Source organism: Acinonyx jubatus, chromosome D3, assembly GCF_027475565.1.
Source record: "Acinonyx jubatus isolate Ajub_Pintada_27869175 chromosome D3, VMU_Ajub_asm_v1.0, whole genome shotgun sequence".
NCBI lineage: Eukaryota > Metazoa > Chordata > Mammalia > Carnivora > Felidae > Acinonyx > Acinonyx jubatus.
In genome coordinates this window covers 25,985,869-26,010,192 of record NC_069392.1, presented here as the reverse complement: position 1 = coordinate 26,010,192, position 24,324 = coordinate 25,985,869, and the positions used below count along the sequence as shown (strand labels likewise).

At 51.9% G+C, this 24,324-nt stretch overlaps 1 protein-coding gene across 3 annotated transcripts in view; it reads left to right on the top strand.

The window, feature by feature from the left end:
- Positions 1 to 24,324, top strand: part of MYO18B (myosin XVIIIB) — a 255,506-nt gene that overhangs the window by 32,771 nt on the left and 198,411 nt on the right. For all 3 annotated transcript variants that reach the window (XM_027050907.2, XM_027050908.2, XM_027050910.2), the window contains 3 exons: positions 555 to 655; positions 987 to 1,050; positions 11,212 to 11,356. In XM_027050907.2, the coding sequence (XP_026906708.2) occupies positions 555 to 655; positions 987 to 1,050; positions 11,212 to 11,356 (310 nt within the window). The remainder of the gene's footprint in view (positions 1 to 554; positions 656 to 986; positions 1,051 to 11,211; positions 11,357 to 24,324) is intronic.

Genomic DNA, 24,324 nt, shown 5'->3' with positions numbered 1-24,324 from the left:
CATAAGCTGAAATCAAACAGACGCTCGCCGGCCTTCCGCGAACGTCCGCGTGTAACCAACACATGGCTTGTTTGTTCCTATCTCCGCAATCACCCGTGCCGATTCCCTGAACCTCAAACAGGCTGTTTAGGCAGAAAGTAGGATTAGGTTGTTAGAAGGGTCGTTTGTACATCGCGCCGGGATGACGTCCAGGCTCCAGGAAAACTCCTCGGTGCCCAGAAGTCCCTCTTCTGTCCCGGCCCTGCAATGCGACCATCAATCACCACTGGGGCAGCTTAGTAAACTTCTGTTAAATAAGAGTATGTTGGAGAGTGGCTCTGGTTGATTGTGATTCCCTTCGGATGCTTTCATCGGAATGGGTCTGTCGTGTCAGTTGAGTCCCTGGATGGGCTCTGGATCAGCGAGATAAATGAGCAGTTTCGATGCGGACGTGTCTGGCAGAGCGTGGACCTGAGCCGTGGCCCCAAAGAGCGCATCGGGGCGGGGGACACCCCAACAGGCCCTCTGGGTAGCTGGCCACCCGGCTGACCGTGTCCCGTCCACTCCCATTGCAGACGATGCTCTTGGAGAAGAGCCACGTGGCCCGACAGCCAGAAGGGGAAGGCAACTTTGAGGTTTTCTCCCAGATGCTAGCTGGGTTAGACCTGGATCTCAGGTGAGTGACGGAGACCTCAGCAGACGGCAAGGACTCATTCAGACTGACTGTTCTAATATTACCCAGGAGCGAGTTCACACAGCCGATTAGCAGAAAACCTGGAGGCAGACCCACTCCCCTGGGTTTAGTTTGTGATTCTTTGTGCCAGAAAACACTTAGGAAAGATCCACGGATGGGCAGTGAGTGAGGGATATTCCAGAAACGGGCCTGGGGCTGGCAATGGGACCGTCCGGGCCACGGGGTGGAGCCCTGTGTCACGATGTCCCCTCGTTCTGCCAGGTCGCTGATGTGGGCGGTCCTTCCCTTACTTCTGTCCCTTCTCTGCTTCCAGGACAGAGCTATACCTACACCAGACGGCAGACAGCAGCTCCTTCGGCATGGGCGTGTGGCCTAAGGTAAGGAGAAGGTCCTTCTGGGGTGTGTGTGGATGTGACCAGGGGATGCGAGGGTGATGCAGGGTTCCCTGTGCTACTCTTCTCCTTTACCAGTGGGGTTGCTGGCTGGCAAGGACTGGCCATGGGGGCGGGCCTGGGCTTGTAGGGTGTCTGAGACTCGCACACATAAAGGGAAGCAGGAGGTGGGACGCAGAGAGGTAAGAGTGTGGGCTCTTGCCTCAAATCCTGGCCCTGATATTTACTAGACACGTGATCCCAGGCCGTATTATTGGTGATTCACGTGGGTAGGTGCGGTCAGGGGTGGCTTTCCCGGAAGACGTGGTCTGTGAGCAGACTTTGAGAGATGGAGTCCACTTCAAAAAGGCCAGGTGTTTGCTTGTTTGTTTACTCTTTTATTCTTTTGTTTACACCTCAACAATTGTTTTCTGAGTCACTCCCCACCCCACTACACCCACCGCCAGCTCCCGTGCTAGGCCTGCGTTAAGTGCTGGGTTTATGGCCTCCATCCGTGGGGTTTTACTCCATTAGGAGAGACGATATGGGCATTAATGCAGTCATGTGGGATATAAATGTGGCAGGGGTTGCACAAGATGCCGTGGGCACAAAGGACAGTTGAAAGGGCTACTTGCTCTCAGACAGAGAAGGCTTCCTAGCTAGGGTGACATTTGACCGGGTTTGGAGGAATGAATAGGAGTTCACCATGTAAGGGAGGGTCGATGATTTCCACACCCAAGCCTTTCAACAAACATATGATCCGGGAAAGAAAGAGTGCTGGAATTATGGCGTATCTTCAGGTCCAGAATGAACTGCAATCGACAACCTCACACCAGACAGAAATTAACAAAGAATGGAGTATAGGCCCAAATGTAAAACCTAAAACCATGAAATTTCTACAAGAAAACAAGGGGAAAATTTCTCCAACTTTGTTTTAGGTGAAGGTTTTTCAGATGTGACACCAAATGCACAGGTTATAAGAGGACAAATAGATAAATTGTATTTCATCACAATTAAAAACTTCTGCTTTTTTTTTAAAAAAAGGTTTATTTATTTATTTTGAGAGAGAGAGAGAGAGAGAGAGTGTGAGCAGGGGAGGGGCAGAGACAGAAGGAGAGAGAATCCCAAGCAGGCTCCTTACTGTCAGCGTAGAGCCCGATGTGGGGCTCGAAGCCAGGAACCGTGAGATCATGACCTGAGCCAAAATCAAGATTTGGGCGCTTAATCGACTGAGCCACCCAGGCGCCCCAAGAACTTCCGCTCTTTGAAAGACACCATTAGTATGAAAATACAAGCCACAGACTAGGGAAAAAATATTTTCGAATCACCTATCTGATGAAGTTTTGAATCCAAACCATATAGACGACTCTCTAAACTCATAAATGCAACCTGACAAAGAAGGCGGGCAAAGGATTCCAACATACACTTTGCCAAAGAAGACACGTGCATGGTCGATAACGCACACGAAAACGTGCTCCACATCATTAAAGAAATTCCAAGTAAGGCCACAGCACCCTGCCACTACACAGTCACCGAATTATCTGCAGCTGAAAAGATTGGTCACACCAAGTGCTGGTGAGAACTGGGGCCGCTGGAGCTCTCACACCCGGCTGGTGGGGACGTGAGACAGCACACCCGTCTGGGAAAACTGGTTTTTGCAAAAGGTACATGTTCACCTTTTCTATAATACGCTAGTCTACTCTGGGCTATTGATACAGGAAAATAAAGGTGCATGTTCAGACGAAGGTGTTTACGTGACAGTTCGTAGTTTCATTTGTAATAACAGGGGCATGGGTGTGGAGTACCCATAAAGGTGGCGTAATAGCCGTGAAAGTGAACGAGAGGCTGGCGTATCCAAGGGGGCGATGGCTCAAAATCGTTATGCTGAGTGAAAGCTCTCAGATGAAAGAGAGACTAACTGTATGAGCCCACGTATGTGACGCTCGAGGAATTGCAAACTAACCCACAGTGGCAGAAAACAGGGTCATGGTTGCCTGGGCATTGGGTGTGGGCAGGAGGAGGGGAGAGAGGATTTATAAAAGGAAACTTCTGGACCGTGATATGGATGTTGTCTTCATGGTGGCAATAGTTTCATATGTGTACACATCAAAGCTTATCAAGTTTATTTATTTTTTAATTTTTATTTAAAAAAGTTTTAACGTTTACTTATTTTTGAGAGACAGACAGAGAATGGGTGGGGGAGGGGCAGAGAGAGAGAGAGAGAAAGAGAGAGACAGAATCCGAAGCAGGCTCCAGGTTCTGAGCTGTCGGCACAGAACCTGATGTGGGGCTTGAACCCACGAACCGCGAGATCATGACCTGAGCCAAAGTCAGTCGCTCAAATGACTGAGCCACCAGGGCGCCCCCAAGGTGCCTCTGTACCTTTTAAAGAGGAATAGTTTATTCTTTGTCAATTATACCTTGATAAAGCTGTTCACACACACACACACACACACACACACACACACACACTGCTAGGGACCCTCCACAGAGCTGCTGATTCAGCAGGTCTGGGGCAGGGCCTGGGAGTCTGCATTCCTCAGAAGCTCCCAGGTGATGTTGATGCTGCTTGTCCAGGGACCGCACCCCCGCTCTAAGAACCACTGACATAGAGTTTATTTCTGCAGTATGAGTAAGATGATATGGCTATTCCCTCTTTGGTTTTTTTTTTAAGTTGATTTATTTATTTTGAGAGAGAGAGAGAGAGGGGGAGAGAGAGAGATGAGGGGAGGGGCAGAGACAGAGAGGGAGAGAGAGAATCCCAAGCAGACTCTGTGCTGTCAGTGCAGAGACCGATGCGGGGCCAGAACTGACGAACCATGAGATCGTGACCTGAGCCGAGATCAAGAGCTGGATGTGTAGCTCAGTGAACCACTCAGGAGCCGCACAGTGATTCCATCCTTACGCTCTGGGGGCTAATCCACTCTTCCTCTGACACCCCGTGTCACTGGCGGGCACCCGCGGTATGGCTTTCTTTCATTCCCCCGTGACTGGGGACTATTAGGACCCCAGCCCTTGACCGTGACAGCACAGGATGAGAGTCTCATCCAGCCCTGCGTCTTCCCGTCTGTTTAAATGAAATCTGGCCAAGTGGATCCATGGGAGTCTGCAAGAAGGTTGTTGTTTTGGAGGAGAAGGGCCCCAGCGGGGTCCCTGTGAGCTCTCCCCAGCCTGAATTTTTGTTAACAGTCTGCACACGAGAATGGGTCACAGCGGGGAATCCGTGTCAGGGAGGCTTTTGAAGTAGTTTCCTTCTTTTGTGTGTTTCTGGGGGATGTTTTTGGTTTTTTTTTTAGTCCAGTTGATTTGTGGGAACGGGTAGGGGCAGCCTTTGTTCTCTCCCCACTCCCTGGCAGGTATCCAGGGAAGGTTTTCTCAGTGTGCTAAGAGCAAAAATAAAGTCTGAAAAGTCACCGGTCCTCCATGCCAGCCTGGGCGAGTTATCTGGGGTTGGGTGGTCCCGGGACTGCCTCCGTAAGGGAACTTGGTGGTCGGGAAGTCCCCCCAAGCATGGGAGTTGCTACATACAAGCTCCCAAAGCTGCCAGACGGAGCTAATAGAAATGCAGGATGCCTAGAACTTCTGTATCTCAAAACGGACCCAATGTACAGCAAGGTGACTGTAGGTAAAGACAGTGTTTGTTCTGTACGTCAGATTTCTTAGGAGAGTGGCTCTTACGTGTTCTCACCACACGCAAAAAACGGTAACTATGTGGAGTGATGGATGCATTAATTAACTTCATTGCGGCCATCATTTCAGAACGTGCTTCTATCAAATCATCACATTGCACACCTAACAAGATGTCATTTTTATCTGTCATTAGAACTCAGTGAAACTTAAAAAAAAAAAACAACCCACAGGTTGTCCAGTGAAGTCTGAATTTCAGATAAGAGTGGAATAATTTGTTTAGTATAATTCTGCCCCAAATACTGCGTGGGCAGGCCTGGAGGGTTGGGGTCATATCAGAGAGGGCTGCCTGGAGGAGGTGAGCCCAGAGAGTGCCCAGTGAGGATGGACAGGGGTAGTGAGTCCCGCATCCCTGCTCCGCCAAACGTTGTAGGGAAATGTACTTATACTAGAACAGTACCCATCGTTCATCAGAGATTCCAGTTGAACTGTATGTCCTGCCTTTTACCTGGCAGTTCTACAGCCCAATTCATCCCTGGCCGAGCCTTCTTCCGCCTCCTCCTCGCCAGTCCTGCTGACTCTGATCAGTCATGCTTCAACTTTATCTGTAACCGTCGCTTTCATTGTCCCCTGAGAATTCATTGGTGACAACGGTTAAGAAATGGGTTCTGGAGTCTGACAAATCCAGGTGCGAACCCCAGCAGCCGTCGGGTGGCCTTATGGAAGGTGACTCCATTTCCGTGGGCCTCAATTTCCTCACTGGTAAAACCGGGATGCTGATATTCCCACTGGCTCCCAGGTTAAATGAGATACAGCCTACCAAGTGCTCGGACTCTTAGCTTTTATGATTATGATTTATTGGCATTCTTCACTGTTACCTTGTATGGCAGCACTGGACCAGTTGGGGGGGGCAAGGCCTCAGTGGCCCGTGAGCCCCCCAATCCATGCTTCTTAGCAGTACACCCCATGTTTTTTTTGTCTCATTGGCCTTATGTCTATTCCCTGGTGTATGTATGTGTGTGTGTGTGTGTGTGTGTGTGTGTATTAAATTTTTTTAATGTTTATTTATTTTTGAGAGACAGAGAGAGAAAAGCGGGGGATGGGCAGAGAGAGAGGGAGAGACAATCCCAACTGGGCTCTATGCTGACAGCAGAGAGCCTGACTTGGGGCTTGAACTCATGAACTGTGAGATCATGGCCTGAGCTGAAGTCAGATGCTTAACCGACTGAGCCACCCAGGCGCCCCCTTGGTCTACATTTTTAATATGACATTATTTTTAGGGGCACCTGCCTGGCTCAGTCTGTCTTCTATGAATATTTTGTACAGTTCGTAACAAACTGGAGGTCATTAACACTTTCACGAACAATGCTTTTCATGACCAGACGTTCAGAGTGGAGTCATGATTCCCCGAACTGTTTCCCGAATGTTGTCCATTTACTGAAAAGGTTCTCAACTCTTTTGGTAGCTCTCAATAAGGAGATGATAAACACCTTTGTGCATCTATCCTGGGCTTTCGTGCCAGCGTGAGTGTCCCCAGCTTCCCAGTCCTCTGTCCAGGGAGAGACCTCCTTTTAACGGGTGTGTGTGTGTGTGTGTGTGTGGTCTCGATAACAATCTCTCATTGTCTTTGACACTCTTTGTTTGCTTATTATCGATCTGCCTACCACCCTAAGGTCCAAGAAGATGAGGGTCTTCTGTGTCCTGTTCACTGCTCATGTATTTCACAATGCCTAACGCTGAGCCAGGCACACAGCAAGTGCTCCACAAATGTTTGTTGAGTGAATAAATGAACGAGCGGACCCCACTCACTGCAACTTGGCTAAACTTTTCTCAATTTTCCTGCCGCGGTAGCAGAACTGCATTAATTACACTTGAATTTAGCCCGCCGTGTCTTTAAAGGCATGGGCTGTGGAGACCTTGTATGTTTCTTCGGCTCCATTGCCTGCATCCTGGGAGCTGGGGTCGTTTGCTGGGAGGCACAGAGTACCCCAGAGAAGGGAATTCGCGAGTTTGAGGCTCTCCTTCCTCAGCCAGCCTGGCCTCTGGGGTCCTTGAATATGGGATTAGCAGCGCCGTGGGCCTGGCTCAGTAGGTGGACAAACTCAACCTCGGCATCAATGGCTCTCATTCAGGGACAATAACCGGCAGCTCATTGACATTCACCCCTCAATGGATATTTACTGATCTCGTTACATCCCAGGCACCGGCACAGAGAGATAACTCAGCTGGGTCTCAGGCACAAGCAGCCCATATGTTAGGAGGCAGGTGGGGGCTGCCACGGCCATATTGCAGATCATTCGAAGCCAGGATGATAGGTGCTTGAATAGAGGTGTGTGTGGGCTGAGACCAGCCTGCAGGGGTAGAGGCATATCAAGGAAGGCTGCCCAGAGGAGGTGAGAGGGAAGTCGGGCAGGTGCACTGAGGCCAGCGTTCCTGCTCCAGGGAGCACCTGATGCAAAGGTGAAGGTGGAGAGACCTCAAACAGTGCAGGTGAAGAGTACAGGATGAGGTGCAGGGGGAAGGGGGGCAGTCGGCTGGAGCAGGTGCTCAGGGGGGAAAGCGCTGAGACCCGCGGGTGGTGCCGGCCCTCAGTGGCGCCTCCGCTCGCTGTCAGTGTCCACCCCCTGGTCCCTGCACTATGCCCTTGCTGCCTGCCACTTTCAGCTTTTAAATGGAACTTATTTGAGATCAGTCAGGGCACCAGGACCCATGTGAAATCACAAAGCTTTCATATTATTCTCTTCTCTGTAATTTATTTTTTTTTGCAACGTAGCCTGATTTTTTTTTTTTTAAAGTGCCCAGCAGCAGTGATAATAATAATAATCTTTGCCTCCCAGCAGTTGGCTTCTGGCTGTTACCTTCCGGGCTTTGGCCCGAGGCACATTTATTTTTTTATGACCCGGTTGTCAACTGTGGAGGAATGGTCTCCAAACAGAAATGGGGGATCGTGCGCTCTTGCCGGGGGCTCTGCCCAGAGCCTCCGCTTCCTTAATCCTCCTAATGGTCCTTTGAGGTGAGGGATTATTATCACATCTGATTTCAGGAGTAGTAACCAGGCTCAGAGAGGTGAGGTTACTTGCCTAAGAGCACACAGCTTGTAAATGTCAACCCTGTGTCGTGGCTGAAGATCCTGTGCCCTGGGTTCTGACCCGCTGTGCCCTCCTGGGTCATTTATGTCCTCTCAGCCTCGGGTTTTGCAACTGTGGAATGGGCAGAGCCATACCCAGCTTCTTGGTCTGCTCCTAGGACTGGAGGCTTGGAATTCCTCCTGCCCCACCCCAGTACTCACATCACCTTACTCATTCTGTTTGCTTCACGCACCACTACTTTCTGGAAGCCTCTGACCCTCCCCAGAGTCTCCCAGCCCGCTCCCCCTCACCCCTGTCTCCAGGACAGCGCCACTCCTGGTTCACTTTCCGTGGAGCGTTGGGCATGCACTTGGGCAGCAGCGGGGAAAGGTGTCCCGGAAAGCGGAACAGTCTGCCAGAGAGACGCAGTGGTGTGTGGGAACCAGCATTTATTTGGCACCATTGCGTGCAGGGCTGGGTGCTCCATACACGACTCATTCATTCCTCACAATGGCCCTCGGAGGAAGGTAGGCTACGATTTCCGTTCTACAGAAGCAGAAACTGAGCCCCAGTGCAAGGGCAGGAGATCTGTACAAAGTCACCCTACTGGGGAGCATTGAGTCATGGAAACGTCCAGTTCTGTCTGACTCCAAATCCAAACCTGGCCTCTCTCTCTCTGCACTGTAGGGATCTCCTGGGTGCTCTAAGCACAGCCCAGTCTAATGTGGAGAGAACATTTTGGATTTTTTTTCCCCCACTAAATTACCTGCAGTCTTTGGTTGACCTTGAGTCTTTCCATCAGATAAACCCTGGGCGTCTTGTGAGTTGATTTTTTTTCCCATTAATTTTTTTTTTTAATTGTGGTGAGACAACTAATTTTAAGCCTCCAACTCAGTGATGAATATATTCTTTATTTTTTTGTCGTTTATTTATTTGAGAGAGAGAGAGAAAGAGAGAGAAAATGAGCAGGGGAGGGGCAGAGAGAGAGAGGGAGACAGAGGATCCGAAGCAGGCTCTACAGTGACGCGGGGCTCGAACTCACGCACCGCGAGATCATAACCTGAGCCGAAGTCAGACACTTAACCGACTGAGCCACCCAGGCTCCCCCCAGTGAGGACTATATTCTCAAATGCACCCGTAGCCACACCCCAGATCAACACCTGGAACATTTCTGACGAAGGCTCCCTTGAGTCTCTTTCCGATCAGGGGCGTCCCTCCTGTCCCAGCATTACCAAAATGACTTTTCTTACTGTAGGTTGGCTCAGCTCATGCTTGAACCTCACGGAGAGGGAGTCATACAGTGCAGAGTCTTTGGTTCTCTGGCTCACGTGGTCTGTGGGATTCGTGGCCGTGGATGCACGGATCTGTGGCTCGTTCTTTTTCATTCCCTCGTAGCACTCCACCGCTGTTCCCTGCGACACTGCCCTTTGTGTATTCAGTCACCTGTTGATAGACATTTGGGCTGCCGGCTGATCTCCACATTCACGATCTTGCTGGAAGGGGTGGCTTTCGTGACAGCATTAGGCAGAGGTGTTTGGCTCCCTGGAAATTTAAGCAACTATAAACATCTTCCTGATCCTAATTGTTTGGATCAGAAACGTATACATTTGCCTCTCTCTATTTTCTGTTGCAACAGAGACGTGGGCGGTGGAGGGGGAGGCGGTGGGGAGGGAGGGGAAGAGAAACAGATTAAGCTTTGGGGAAAGTTTCTCCTTCTTTTCGCATGAGCTAAGTGGCAGATGATGGAGTCCGCCTGTAATTTAAATTCAAATGCTCAGAGCTGACAGTGGGAGCCATAATAAATGTGTTGCCACTGTCCTTTCGGTGTCCTTTCTGTGCCGCTTTGAAATCTCATAAATAACCGAGAGCATGTTGGTAAGATGCCTTCCTTCCCTCCGTGTGCTCCAGTGGAGCAGCTGCGGTTGCTAGGTTGAGCTCCTGGTTGCTAGGGATTTTGTGGTCCTGTGGTGGCCCAGAAACATGATGGATCAGTGGAACATGCTTTTGCTATTAATTGAAATATTTTCACAGCGAATCTCTCAATGTCACTGCATGCTTTGACGTCGGCCCGGTTGGTTGCTGATTCTCGCAGCCTTCTTTGCTAGTTAGATGTAGCTGGAGTGGAGGGGACAAGCGGCCTGGACAGGGAGTCAGAAAAGCCTGATCCTAGTTCTGTATCAGATGCTAATTTGCTGTGTGACCTTGGGCAAGTGTTATCCCCTCTCTGGGCGTTGGATTCCACAAAATTTAAGAACCTGCCAGCTTTACCAGCCTACAGTTCATCACCCACGCTCTGTAAGAGGGCCAAGTGCAAATCAGTTCCTCATTATCTGCCGGTGGATTAGTGACAAAAGAATTCTTGTCCCTAGCTCACTTTCTCTCAACCCAGCAGGTTTCTGGGCTGAGTCTCCTCGGCCAGATGGTGTGTGTGTGCACGCAGGAGTTTCAGGCTAATTTTAATATTCAATCAAACATAATTGGGATCATAAATCTGAAAAAGAAAAAAACAACACCCTACAACCCATAAACATCTGATCATGTCACTTTCTCTTTCCTCCTGCTTAAAAAACCTTGGGCAGTTTCCCATCCCTTGCCCTGGCGAGAGCAGACAGATTGCACTTCGTTGTTAAGGCAGATCAGTTGGTGGCGGCTGCAGGGGGTGGGGTCCTGGAAACAGTGGGGACTCGCTGGCTTCCTGTGGCATCTCGATCGATTAACGATGTCTGCCACAGGTCCGGGAGTATAGACAGGCGTGTGTATTTGCCAGGCCTGGTTGGAATCCAGAGCCCGTGCCTCTAACATCATACGTGAGGCCATCCCAAGTGGCACCTGCCAGCTTCTCAAGCTTTCTCGCTTCTCTGTCGGCCCCACCTCCAAAAATACCTGCTTCTGTGCCCGCATTCAGTTGACCACCTGTTGTCCCCCGAGATCTCCTTTGGTCACGTTGTTCCCTCTGCTTGCAGGGACTTACTGCATTAAATCGGTCAGTGACGCCTATGCCTCTTCCAAACTTCAACCTCAGTGTTGTCTCGCCTTCTAGGACAACCTCTATGACAATTTTGAGGGGGATTCATTGACGCCTTCCTGCCTCTGCCCGGACCCCGCCACTTAGCCTGCGTCACACTAAGTTTTATGTCTCTTTCCACGGCTAACCTCGAGAGGCCCTCCAAAGTCAAGTTCTGGGGTTCCCTCGGCTTTGCGTCCTCTGGGCCCCGTACACAGCAGAGTCTCAAAAACTCTACCCAGGGAACCCACGGGTGAATGAGAATCACAGTGCATTCCAAAGACAGATAGGAACGACTTACTTTCCCTGCAGTCTGAGCTCTGGGCGTCAACACTCCACAGCCTAATTGTGGGTAATTTACTGTGGTTACAAAGCGACCGCATTGTTCCCCCCCCCCCCCCGCCCCCGAGTCTAAGCTTTTCATTCTCGCCACCCTGACGGCCTTTTCCTCTCTCCCTTTGCTCACAGCCCGAAGACAAGCAGAAGGCGGCAGCCGCCTTTGCCCATCTCCAGAGCGCCATGGAGACACTGGGCATCTCGGAGGGCGAGCAGCGAGCCATTTGGGGGGTGCTGGCAGCCATCTACCACCTCGGCGCAGCGGGAGCCTGCAAAGGTGAGTCCTTCCTGCCGAGCTCACCTGCACTGCCAGCTGTCTGCCTTGGCAGGTGCCTGACGAGCCCCTTCTCTCCATGAGGCGGGACAAGATCAATCTGTCATCCTCTGTGTCTCCGGGACCGGTGTCTGGGAGGCCGCCGGACCAGGTGCCGTGAGATGGAAACAGGTCTGGGTTTTTTAAGCAAACCTCGTAGACTGGCGGCGGTGCCCCCCGGAGCTCTCCGTGATGATGGAGATGTTCTCCATCTGTGCGGTCCAGACCCAGCCCCTCGCTGCGGGTAGCCGTTGAGGACTTGACATGCAGCTAGTGCACCTGAGGAATTAAAGTTTTAATTGCATTACATTTTAATTAACATAAATTTAAATAGCTATATGTGACGAGCAGCCAGTGTCCTGAGCGCAGAAGGTCTCGGACATTTGAGAGAGAGTTGGGTCCAAGCAATAAAGGTGCTGTGTTTCGATCTCGACATCTTGGAGATGCTCCCCACCATATGTGGTGAAGCTCACCCAGCCATCCTTGTCCTCCTGAGTCTGTCCCTGCTCTTAATGGTCTGTTTACTGATCATTCTTACTTCCCCTTGTTTCCCCAAGATGGTTCTGGTCTTCTCTCTGGCCCTTGCCCCTCCCTAGCCAATCTTTATTCACCTTGCCCTGTAGATGATCTCTGTGACAGCATTTCTGTCTGTGTTTCTCTATTCCTACTGTTTGCCAGTCTTTTTCTTTTCTTTTCCTTTTTTTTTAAATTGTTGCTCGGATGTTGCAGTAGTCTCATTGCTAATGACTACCTTCCTCCCTCTGTCCATCCTCATTGTGACCTTTGGGGTCTTTTCTAAAAAAAAACACAAGCCTATTGTGTGCCATTCCCCTGCTTAGAATCCTCCCAATTTTCTCCCTTGCCTGCTAAATCAAGTAAACTTCGTTGACTTGGCATTCAAGGCTCCTCCCTTCCCTAACCAATTTCTTTGATTTCTTTTGACACTGTAAAAGGTCCTGGGGAGAGTAGGGATCAAGATCAGTGTGGTTCCTGCCTTCTTGAGGATTATGGTGTCTTGTATTGTGATTGTGTCCTTGTCTAGCTCTTTCTAGTAGGGAGTGACTTCCTTGGGGCCCAGGACATAGAGCTGGGATTTACTTGTTGAATGAATACATGTGAATTGAAGGCTGTCCTCTGAGGGCTATGTACTGACTCTGGCTGACATTCTGGGTCATTTGTCTGTGGGCAGCAGACTTCTGGAATATTTTGGCATGTCATTCCTGCCATCCCCACACTCCTGGGCCTTGGGGCTCATTCTGTTGATTCTCATACACGTGAGCTGCATATATTTGGCCCACTGATTTGATTTTGGAAGTTTCTAGGAGTTATGCTGAGTCAGAAATAAGTAAGGTGGGGACTCCACAGTTAGTCCAAACCAAGGACAGACATGGTGAAAAATCAAATGCCACTCGCCTTTCCAAAACTCAGTCGTGGGCCATGCTTGACCCCTTGGCCATTGGGGCACCACCATCCTTTTGCCCACGGGACTGTAATGTGTCCCAGCCTCCTCGCCACTGAGACCAGCCTGAGTCACGCACACCATGGTGTGAGAACGTGGTCCCATCTCTGACCTGGGCTGCATTTCTTTTCCTGCAAAGCTCTAATCATCTGGTAAAATCCCCACCTCTGCATCTGACTCTGTCATCCCGAGGGTCAGCAAAGCATAGCTTGTGGGCTAAATCCAGTCAGCTGTGTTTCTGGATAACAGCAGGCTTAAAATGGTTTTTGTACTTCAATTAGATGAAGATCTATCTATCTATGTGTAATATTTGGGGATGTATGAACATTTCTTTTTTTAATGTTTACTATTTATTTTGAGAGAGAGAGAGAGAGAGCAAGCAGGGGAGGGGACAGAGAGAGAGGGAGTCAGAGAATCCGAAGCAGGCTTCACACAGTCAGTGTGGAGCCCGATGTGGGGCTTGAACTCACGAACTGTGAGGTCATAACCTGAGCTGAAGCCAAGAGTCAGCTGTTTAACCGACTGAGCCACCCAGGGGCCCCAGGATGTGTGCGAATTGTATGGCGTTGATAGTATCCGTAATTAAAGTTTTATTGGAACATGGTCGCGCCCCTTCATTCACATGCCCGTGGCTGCGTTCCTGCCCCAGTGGCAGAGTTGAGTAGTTGAGGCAAAGATTGTGTGGCCTGCAAAGCTCCAACTAATTGTTATACAGCCCTTTACAGAAAAAGCTGGCCCCTCGTCATGGAACGTCATAGCAAGGGGGGATCTTCGTGCCTCTGCAGGGCCTGTTTATGCTGTGAGAAAACTCCTCGGTCCTCTTTAGACCCAAGCCAAGCCAGAGAGAGGATGTTAGGAAACTGGCTCTGCCCTCAACCGGACGTGTGACCTTGAACAAGTTCCCCTGTCTCTCTCTGGTCACCGTTTTGTCAGATGTGAAATTCTGCGGTCGGGCCAGATTACAGGTTCTTAATCTTGGGAGCTTGTTTCCTGACGGTTCTGGAGGCTAGAAGCTCAGGTTCAAGGTCAAGGTGCCAGCAGGGTTGGTTTCTCCTGAGGCCTCTCTCCTGTGCTAGGAGAGGGCTGCCTTCCTGCCGCGTCCTCACATGGCCTGCCCTCCATTCATGGGTCTGTCTGTGTCCTGATCTCCTCTTCTTGTAGGACACCAATCACACTGGATCAGGGCCCACCCAGACGACCTCATGTTACCTTAATTATCTCGTTAAAGCCTCAGTCAACAAATACAGTCACAATTTAAAGTACCGGGCATTAGTACTTTAACATACGAATTTGGGGAGGACGTAATTCAGCCCACAATACATCCCAGTCCCTGAGATGAGCCAACGTCTACCCTGTGCCCGGGCCTGGCAGGGGGAGGGATGCGGGGGGCTGTGAGACTACTGTCCCGTCTTGAGAATTTATCATCTTGTTAGGAGACACGAGACTTCCAAACTGGGACCAGCTTTGTGAACAGGTTGGGCTGAGGGAGGGATTGCAGAGGTCAGACCAGGAAAGCCCTGAAGGTTCAGAGTCGGGGCGCCTGTGGTTGGGGAAGAGCCGAAGGAAGCAAGCCTATTGTACAGAATGGAAAACCGAGGCTCTTGGTGCAATTAACCAGGATCAAGAACCAGACTTGTCTGAGCTTCGGTGGTCTCCTCTTTGATGGGCAGAACATGGGGTTGATGCGTGGATTAAACGGGATTTGGAAGAGGAAGCTGAACGGGGCTGGGTTCCACAAAGCAGACACTGAGACAAAGATTTGGGTGCACGTGGCTCTTCTGGGAGGGGATCACCCGTAGGGGAGGGAGACAGGGAAGGGAAGATGGGTGATAGTGATACTACGTGCTTTAACGAGCACGTCACCTGTGGGCAACTGGAACCAGTTTCACTGGGAACCTCTGGGCGACTCTGAGGACCATGGCTCCCAGTGGTATTGCCTGGAGACAAAGGAGCTGGAATATTTACCCACTACCTCCTGCTTCTCCGTGTTGGAGGTTGCATGAACACCTGCCCTTCCAGCCTGTGCTGGGCTTGAGCGAAGCATGTGCCTGCAGCCAGCGACAGCAGAGAGGCACAGTCAGGTACCGCAGTGACAGACCAGGGACACGTATGGGATAGGAGGTATGGGATGGCCGGGGCAAGGGCTGGTGCACAGGTCCTCAGTAGCAGCCAGCTCGAGGCAATCCTTCAATAAAAGGCAAGTCTAGGATTTTGTTGTTGATCCCAGCCTAGGTGACCCTCCCAAGGTGGCCCAGCTGGTTGCCTCTTGGCTGCACTTAGCTGACACAGGATCGCTCCCACCAAGGCACTCTATAAGCCCTGCAGACGGGTGGGACCTGCCTCCCGATTTCCACAGTCAACGTCAGCCCTCTCTGCCTTCAGTGTGACAAAACAGAGGCTGACAGAGCCCTCTGATCTGTTGACCTGTCACCAGAGGAGTTTGGTGGTGGAATTTCTCTTCTGGGGGCATGTGGGATCCCCCCTCTGATGTGGGCCCTGGGGACCTGACCCACACCTGTCGCTGCCTGTAATGATAAAAGGAAAAGTCACATTTATAAATATTTTATTAATACATGATTATGGCAATAATTTCTCCCAGCCTTCCTCCCTCCCCCCCCCCCCACACCTTATAAATTATTTTAAGAGGAGCTGCCGTCAGTCAGCCCGGGAGGCCCTGCCCGATGATTTACTTACTATATATTCTGCTTTAGAAGATTTCATAATAGGTTGCTCTAAAATCAGCTATTAAGAATTTCAAAGTCATATATAAATGTCTTTGCTTTGTGTCATAACAGATCATTTTGAAATATATTAAGAATCATTTCCATTAATCAGGATTTTTTTTTATTAAAATGATGATCTCCTCCCAGCGCGCCTGGCTTCCGTAATTTATTTTGAGGGTCCTGATCTTTTTTTCTTTTAGTTTTTTTTATGTTGTATTTATTTTTGAGAGAGAGATAGAGAGAGAGAGAGAGGGAGAGCAAGCACAGGAGGGACAGAGAGAGAGAGGGAGACACAGAATCCGAAGACAGGCTCCAGACTCTGAGCTAGCTGTCAGCACAGAGCTCGACGTGGGGCTTGACGCAGGGCTCGACCCCACAAACCGTGAGATCATGACCTGAGCCGAAGTCGGACCCTTAACCGACTGAGCCACCCAGGCGCCCCTGCCCTGATCATATTTTAAAGACCAAGATCAGTCCCTAAAGGAACATTTTGGGCCTTATAACCGGACTCAGGGTGTCTAAACCTTTACGATGATAACAACCACCACCACGGGATTGGCTTCGGGTTTGACAGTTTCAAAAGCAACTTGTGCTGCGGTCACGCCTCTTGATCTGATTCGATTCAGGCGGTCATCTGGTGAGGACTCAAGAGTCGGCCTGCTGGGTGCGAGCTTTGGCTTGGCCACGTTGAGCCTCGGTTTTCTCCTCTATAAAATGGAGGGGCTAATGGCACCCAGCTCGCAGACTCATTGTGAGGATTCACTGAGTCAGTGCCCAAGAGTGTGGAGCACAGGACTTTGCTCTTGAAGTGTCGGTTCAGAAGTATTTGCTTTCGTTCATCACCGTCTGATAGATGAAAAAACAGAGACTCAGATTAAGTACGTGATGTACCCGACGTCACACAGCTAGTATGTTCCAGAGTGAGATTTGGAGGCTCAGTTGGTCTCCCTACAAATACCCCTCCGCTGTCCTTGCCTTAGCAACAGGCTGTTGCCATCTCCTGATGGGGAATCGGCTTGTTTTTCTGGGCCCTGGGCTGAGTGGTTGTGGATACAGTGATGTCATTGCAGCCTTAGGCCAGCCTGGGAGGAGTGAGGTCTATTACGATGCCCATTTTACAGATGCGGAAACTGAGGCTCGCCGGAGAACTTCATCCATCTCCCTCATGGTGCATAACTAAAGTCAGAGGTGGGATTTGGACCCAGGGCCTCCCAAGCTCCGAGCCCAAACTTGGGGGCCACACGTCCCGCCTCTCTTGCTCTGCGAGCTCCCACTTCTGTCCTCACAGGCTCCCGGAGGGCTGGCAAAGTCACTTTCTCGTCAGTGCACTTTCCAATACCAAATGCATGGGTTTTCCTGACACCAACCAGTTTTCTGATTCTCCAGGCACCAATGGGGGGTCCAATTCAGTTCAGCTCGATTCAGACACTGGAGTTCAAACAGACCCCACGGGTTAAGGGCTCAGTCCCACAAGACTGTCCGACCTCAGATACCAGCCATCCATTTGGGCCACCTGTACTTCTGACCGACTGGTTGCAAAGTTGGTAATTTTCCAGAAAAGCTCACGGGACCCAGAAAGGCACTTTAGTTACTATTATCCCAGGGGCGCCTGGGTGGCTCAGTCGGTTAAGTGTTTGACTTCAGCTCAGGTCATGATGTCTGGGTTCCCGGAATTTGAGCCTCACATCAGGCTCTGTGCTGACAGCTCGGATTCTGTGTCTCCCTCTCTCTCTGCCTCGCCCCTGCTCATGCTATGTGTGTGTGTGTGTGTGTGTGTGTGTGTGTGTCAAAGACAATAAGCATTAAAAAAATAAGAATAAAGGATACAGCTCAGGAACAGCCAAATGGAAGAGACGTGTAGTGCAAGGCATGGGGAAGGGACTTCCCTGCCCTCTCTGGTCCGACCGTCCCAGCACCTTGATGTGTTTACTGACCCGGAAGCTCTCCGTGTTCTGTAGTTTAGGGCTTTTAAGGCAGCGGGTGATTAATCAACCTCCAGCCCCTCTCCCCTCCCCGGAGGTCAGGGGGTGAGGCTGAAAGTTCTAAGCTTCTAATCATGCCTTGGTCTTTCTGGCCATCAGCCCCTGTCCTGAAGCTATAGAGCACCACCCCTCCCCCCCCCCACCCCCCGCAGGAAGCCGGTCATTCATTAGTGAACAAAAGACCCTCCTCACTTCAGAGATGCCAAGGGTTTTGGGAGTTGTGGACCAGGGACCGGGGACAAAGACCAAATGTGTGCTTATCACAGGTGCCAAGCTTTGAGCAGGAAGCCCACTGGGCGCATGTGGGTGGTTCCAGGTGGATGGCACCCCAGGTTCTCAGCTCACTATGGGGTCCCCGCGTGCTCATGGCCCCTGCTTCGTTTGAACCTTCTGCGCCTACATCATACACGGCCGCAGCATAACTCCTTGGGGCTGCTCTGAGCCGCCTCCTTTGGGGGGCTCATATCCTATGTAGGTCCCCGCTGACCCCTGAGTTCCTGCAGGGAAACATGCCTCCTCCCCACACCCTTCTCAATCCCATTGGCCCCTGTGACATGGTGGCCTTTATCCCAGGAGGCTGGCTGCCTGTGGGGAGGAGGGGGGCGGGCTGCCCTGTCATGAGCTTTGCCTGCCCCCCCCCCCCCCCCCCCCCCCCCGTCAGTCGCAAAGTCAGAGGCATGCCAGGACGTGGAGGGGAAAGGACATGGAAGTTTTGCAGTCAGCCGGTTCAGATTTCAGCCTGGCCTTTTATCAGCGGGCTGTGACTTTGGCCAAGTTATGGAAGCTGCCTGAGCCTCAGGTGGGGGAGGAGGGATGGAGGGGGGACAAAGGATGTCTTAGAGCTATCTGGAGACTCCCCCAAGGTTGCAATGCTAATAACGCTCTGACTCTGGGCCGCTTCCCATGCACAGGCAAGGTGACTCCTGGCTCGGTTGGTTCATTAGATAGTGACTTGTTCTGGGGCGCGTGGGTGGCTCAGTCAGTTAAGCCTCCGACTTCGGCTCAGGTCATGATCTCGCGGTTCGTGGGTTTCAGCCCCAAGTTGGGCTCTGTGCTGACAGCTCAGAGCCTGGAGCCAGCTTTGGATTCTGTGTCTCCCTCTCTCTCTCTCTCTGCCCCTCCCCTGTTCACTCTCTGTCTCTCTCTCTCTCTCTCTCTCAAAAAATGAATAAACGTTTAAAAAAAATTTTTTTTAAAGTGACTTGTTTTTAAAGTGACTGGCTGTTGGGTCTTAGGGAATGTGTTCTAATAGTGGCAGGAGGGTCCAGAACTTTCCCTCCTTCGCACTGTGGTTCCGCCTCCCTTCTGTCTCTCAGACTTGCTGTCCCAGACTGGTCCCTTGGGAAGCCGGGGGGAGGACGCTCTGGAGGCTGGCTCCACTTGGCAGGCAGAAAACCCTGGGTGATTTGACATCGAGGTTGGTTTGCTGTTGACCAAGGCTCGTGGCCCGGGCCATCCCTCAGGAGCCATCAGGGAACCATTCATCCAACCTTGTGGTTCTTTCCTTTGGCAAAGGTGGCCCCTGGAACAATTAGCTGGTGGCTGTGTGTATGTTTTTTTCCCTTTTATTTATTTATTTATTTTTGATGTTTGTTTAATTTTGAGAAAGAGGTACAGAGAGACAGAGCATGAGGAGGGGAGGGGCAGAGAGAGAGAGGGAGACACAGAATCCGAAGCAGGCTCCAGGCTCCGAGCTGTCAGCACAGAGCCCGACGCGGGGCTCGAACTCACGAACTGCAAGACCATGACCTGAGCTGAAGTCGGACGCTTAACCGACTGAGCCACTCAGGCGCCCTCCTGTGTGTTTCAAAGGCAGCAAATGGATGCTCTCTGGAACTCACTTGATAAGGCGAGAGAGGGGGAGAAGGAAATAGCAGGGGCTCTGGTATTTGAACCCAGGTCCCCCCCCCCCCCCCCGACTGTGTGATTTAACTTGTGCACAGTGATTTCCCCTCTCTGGACTCAGCTTCGGTGTCTGTGAAATGGCAATAAATCTGCTTACCTTCTCTGAGCATTCGATAGAGAGACTGGATGCATGACACCTTGCCAGGTGACTTGCCAGGTGAATACCATAGGAGGTATTCAGCAAGCCGTGACTTCCTGCTCTGTGCAAAGTACTTTTGTTGCTGGTGGTTTCTGTCGGTGTTAAAGCCAGCCCATGAGGGGGGCTGGGTGGTAGGCTGAAAGCCCGTTGGGTGGGTGGGTGAAGAACCCAGGCCTCTAAATGGAGACGCTCCTTTCCTAAGGGTGCACTGTGAGACTTCTGTACTAATGAATGGCCGGTTCTGAACCAGAATCCAGTTCTGGACTCACTGTCCAGTGCTCTGTCCACAGCTTAGCAGAAGGTCTCCAGGGCCAAGGACAGTGCAGGGCAGTACTGAGAGCAGCCAGGAGTGACACAGACCTGGGCTCACGTCGACGCGAGGACTCGAACAACTTGCCAGCTTTGGGACTGGTCAGGTGACCGTGCTGCGTAACACGCCAGCCCCAACCCCCCCGTGCCTTGCACGACAATCATTTCATTATCTCCTGGAAGGGCTTCCTTCCCTGTCCCCTTGGAAGGGCTCAGCTGGCGGTTCGGGTTGGAGGCTTGTCCTACGGTCGCAGTCACATGGTGGAAGCAGGTGGAGGAGGCTGGGGCTGGCTGGGCATCTTTCTGTCCCGTGCGGTCTGTGGCCTCCCCGCGTGAGCTCCTTTGGGCGGCTTCTCGGCGTGGCGGCTTCAAGTGCAACCTGCAAGCTGTGTCCCCTTTTCTGAGCTGGCTTCGGATATCACTCAGCGTCCCTCCTGCCATCTTCTACTGGTGATGAGCCTTTGACAGCTTCGAGGACCAGGGGAACCAGACTCCATCCCCGGAGGGGGCAGCAAGAAGGTTCTAGAACACGGGGGCTGAGAGATAACTGGGTTGGCCATGTGTAGCCACAGTGGCTTTGAGCAAGTCACTTAAGCTTTCTGAGGCTTAGTGTTCTGGCCTGTACACTGAGAAGGGCATTGACTTCACATGTCCACCGTACAGATGAACCGAGAAGCCGTATGTCAGGGGCCGAGCACAGAGCCAGGCACATGGTAAGTTCTGGCTTTTGGAAGGTACGATGGCATAAAGCTTGTCAAATTCCACAGCCAAGGCTTCCCTGCTCCCTGCTGACTTGGCAAGAAGACACTTCTGCTCCCTGCTTTTATTACCAGGGCTTTCCCTGTTCCCTGCCACTGTCCTGTGATGTCCCCTAAGGACTCCCTTCCCACAGGAGAGTAAATGAAGGATGAACTCAGTGCCCTCTTTGCGGTGAGAAACCATTTCTGTGTCTTGGGTCCCCCTGTCTGTGGGACAGTAGAACCAGACGCAACGGTCTGCCAGGGAATGATCTCCATGCACAAAACCCTCTCAGAGTCCCCTGTTCTCCACCTCAGCCCAGGAACCGGGGGACCCCTTCACCTGCACTCTCGCTTTGAATCCTCCCAGCACCCGTAACAGATAGGGAAGGAATTCCCATTTTGCAGTTGAGGAATGCCGAGGCTCAGAGAGGTTATGTGACCTTGCCAAAGTCACACAGCATCACGTGGTGGGTCCAAGGTTAGAGTCATTGCCTGCCTGCCTCCTGGATCCCTGCCCTTCGCTATTTTCTCTGCCACCCAGCTGGCCTAATCCTCGCGTGCATTCTGGGCGCCCGGATGGTCGCCTCTCCCCTAAGAGCTTCTCCGCTCCGTCTAATCTCCATCCGTGGCTGTGTCCAATCTCCAATCCCTATTCCCCCATCTGGAAGGTTATGCCGTTAAGCAGAATCAAGGCTGGAGAGCTCACGAAAGGCATGGGTTCTGGGACCAGGCTGATCCGCGTTCGATCCCTGTTCTCCTGCGTGATCTCAGCTACTTCTTTGACCTCTTGAGACTTGGTGTCCTCATCTGTAAAATGGGAATAACAATAGTGCCTGCCTCCTAGGGTTCTCGTGAGGCTCATGTCATTTAATCTGAGTATGTGAAACTTCGTCATTCTGGTTATTTTATCACTGTATTATTATTAACGGGAAGTCTGTCCACCTCCAGGGAGCGTTCCCCTGCAAAGGTGGAGTTCCCGAGGCTGATGCAGGCTGGTCTTTCAGCCTCTCCGACCCCTGTGGTCCTGTCGCTACAAGAGAAAGCCCGAGACTGTCAGTCTGCCTGCTCTCTCTCGTTATTTCAGAGCGATGACAATAATGTCTGGAATCCAAAATAGCCACAGGACGAGTGATGCCTGTCTGGATGGCCGCATTGCCTCGTTTTCCTTTTTCTCTAAAGGCCAATGGGAGGGTTAATTTACTATTCTTTCACTAAATTTGCCAGTCTACTTGCTGACCCCATGGCCTAATAGATGACACTACCAGGCCCATATATAACCCAAGGGGGGGGGTCTCATAATGGGGTGATGAAGGGAGGTTGCCAATCAGCTGCTAACTCCCCAGACGCTATAATAAAGATGTCAGTCCCTGAATGGATGAGGTCGTAACTCGGGGCGCCCGGGGGTGGGGGGGCGAGGCCTGCGGGAAGGAGAGAGGCCCAGCACCCCCACCCCCACCCCCACCCCCCATGGCCCCGCCTTCTCCTGCGACGCCCTGACTTCCAGTGGCCAGATCTAAGGACAGGAGGAGGTGACCAGACGTGCCCCCGGCCAGGGCGAGACCCTGCGCGCAGAGGGCCGGTGACCCCACCAGCACAAAGCACCTTGTGAAGTGCTTTACTCTTTCTGTTTGAAAACCACTCTGCACACGTAATACCGTAGAGTCATCTTCCTGTCGAAAGCGGAAACCATACAGAAGACGGTGGAGTAGCAAAGGGTCCCTCCCTGCCCCGTCAGACCCCTCGGCCCTCCAAGGGGATCGTTGTTAAGGGCGTAAAGGAGCAGTGACTGCAAGCGATGAGCCCATGCGGACACTCTGCGATCAACTAAAGTCCGCCGTCTCCATTCGGGCTCATCCTTGGAGTTGTCCATCCCGTGGGTTTTGACAAATGCGCACTGTCACATTCCACTGTGACTGCGTTCATACAGGATAGGTCACTGCCCTACAGCCTGGGTTTTTTTTTTTTTTTTTTCCTCTCTTAAACTTTTCGGTTTGAAGTCATTGTAGACTCATAGGAGGTCGGAGCGCCTATGCAGCTCCATGAACCCTCTCCAAGCGCGGCTGGTCCGCAGTAGCGGTGACTGACATGGGTGTATTACTGTCACCTAAACCACCGGCTGTAGGGTCAGGCCCTTACACACCGCGCATTTAGCAGCATCTCTGCGTGTAACAAATATACAGGCGGGCGGTTTGCTTGGATGTTGTTTGAATATCACCGCAACTCTGTCTGCGCCTGTAAGGAGCCGGCTCGTGTCTTTGACCTCTTTTTTTATTTTAATTTTTTTTAATGTTTATTTATTTTTGAGAGAGAGAGACAGAGTGTGAGTGGGGGAGGGGCAGAGAGAGGGAGACACCGAATCCGAAGCAGGCTCCAGGCTCCGAGCTGTCAGCACAGAGCCCGACGCGGGGCTCAAACCCACGAACCGTGAGATCGTGACCTGAGCCGAAGTCGGCCGCTCGACCGACTGAACCACCCAGTGACCCTGTCCTTGACCTCTTTGCACGCTGAGTCATAGGGGTGACCCTAATTTTCTCTGTTGACCGCAGGGACCTGCCCATTATGGGGGGGAGGGGAGGGGCTCTGTATCTGTAGCCGCGTTCCTGCAGGCCATTCGGGTTGTTTTTGGGTTTTTGGGGGCCTAGACAACACTGCCCTGAACACCCGTGTAGGAATGAGCATTTTGGAAGCATGGTTTCCTGAACACAGATCTGCTGGGTCAAAGAGTGTGTTCTAGGCCTGACGTCTCGATGCACCCGGACTGGTTCGCATCCCCGGGGTGTTACACGGGTTGGCTCACTGAACCCTCACTAGACTGTGGGGCAGGTACTGATGTCGTTGTTTCCACTAGGAGGTGGGAAGCCGAGGCTCTGAGGGGTGAAGTCACGACAGCTCAGGGTCACACAGCTCTAAGTGGCACAAAGCTGGACCTTCTGTCTGCTGGGCACTCTGTCCGTCGGGGGCAGAGGGAGGCCTGGAGTTTCAGAATGGATCCACTGTCTCCACTTTGGGGACGCCCCCTCTGTCCGCCACTCCTGTCCTCTCCTCACTTGTCCGCGCTCACTTCTGTTTCCGTAGGGGAAGCATGCAGGCCCCCAGGTGCCTCGCTCCCTTGCCCTGAGAGGGGCTCCTACCTGCGCGTCTCCCTGTCCCCGAGGACACAAGCTGCACATTTGCAGCAAGGTGTTTAGAGCCCAGCGTACCCGCACCTCCTTTGTATTTTCCCCCAAAGTGCTGATTAGGGTTGGCATCCGGGCCCTAGCTGGCGGGGGCCAGGGTCGTTCACTCCTCCGGGCTCTGGACGAGGGGACATCACGGGTCACCGAGTCGGGCCCGCTAGAGTCTGGGCCTGCATGGTTTCTCCTTGCCTCAGATGGCAAGTTCAGTCTCTCACAGCCTGGACCCACCTGCCTGGCTCTGTGAACACCCTGGGCTGGGCAGGACAGAGAACCACCTGCCTTGAAGGGACTAAGATCGCCCCAGGCCCAAGCCCCTATTTGTACCGGGTGGGGGCAGAGGATCAGAGAGGGGAAAGGCCTTGCGCAGGGTCACACAGCAAGGCTGTGGGGGAGGTGGGACTAGAGCCCGAGTGTCCGGGCTCCTGGGCCATTTCTGTGTTCATTTTGCTCAGCCCTTCCTTTCCTCTTCGCTCCCTCCTCCTCTTCCTCCTTCTCTCCT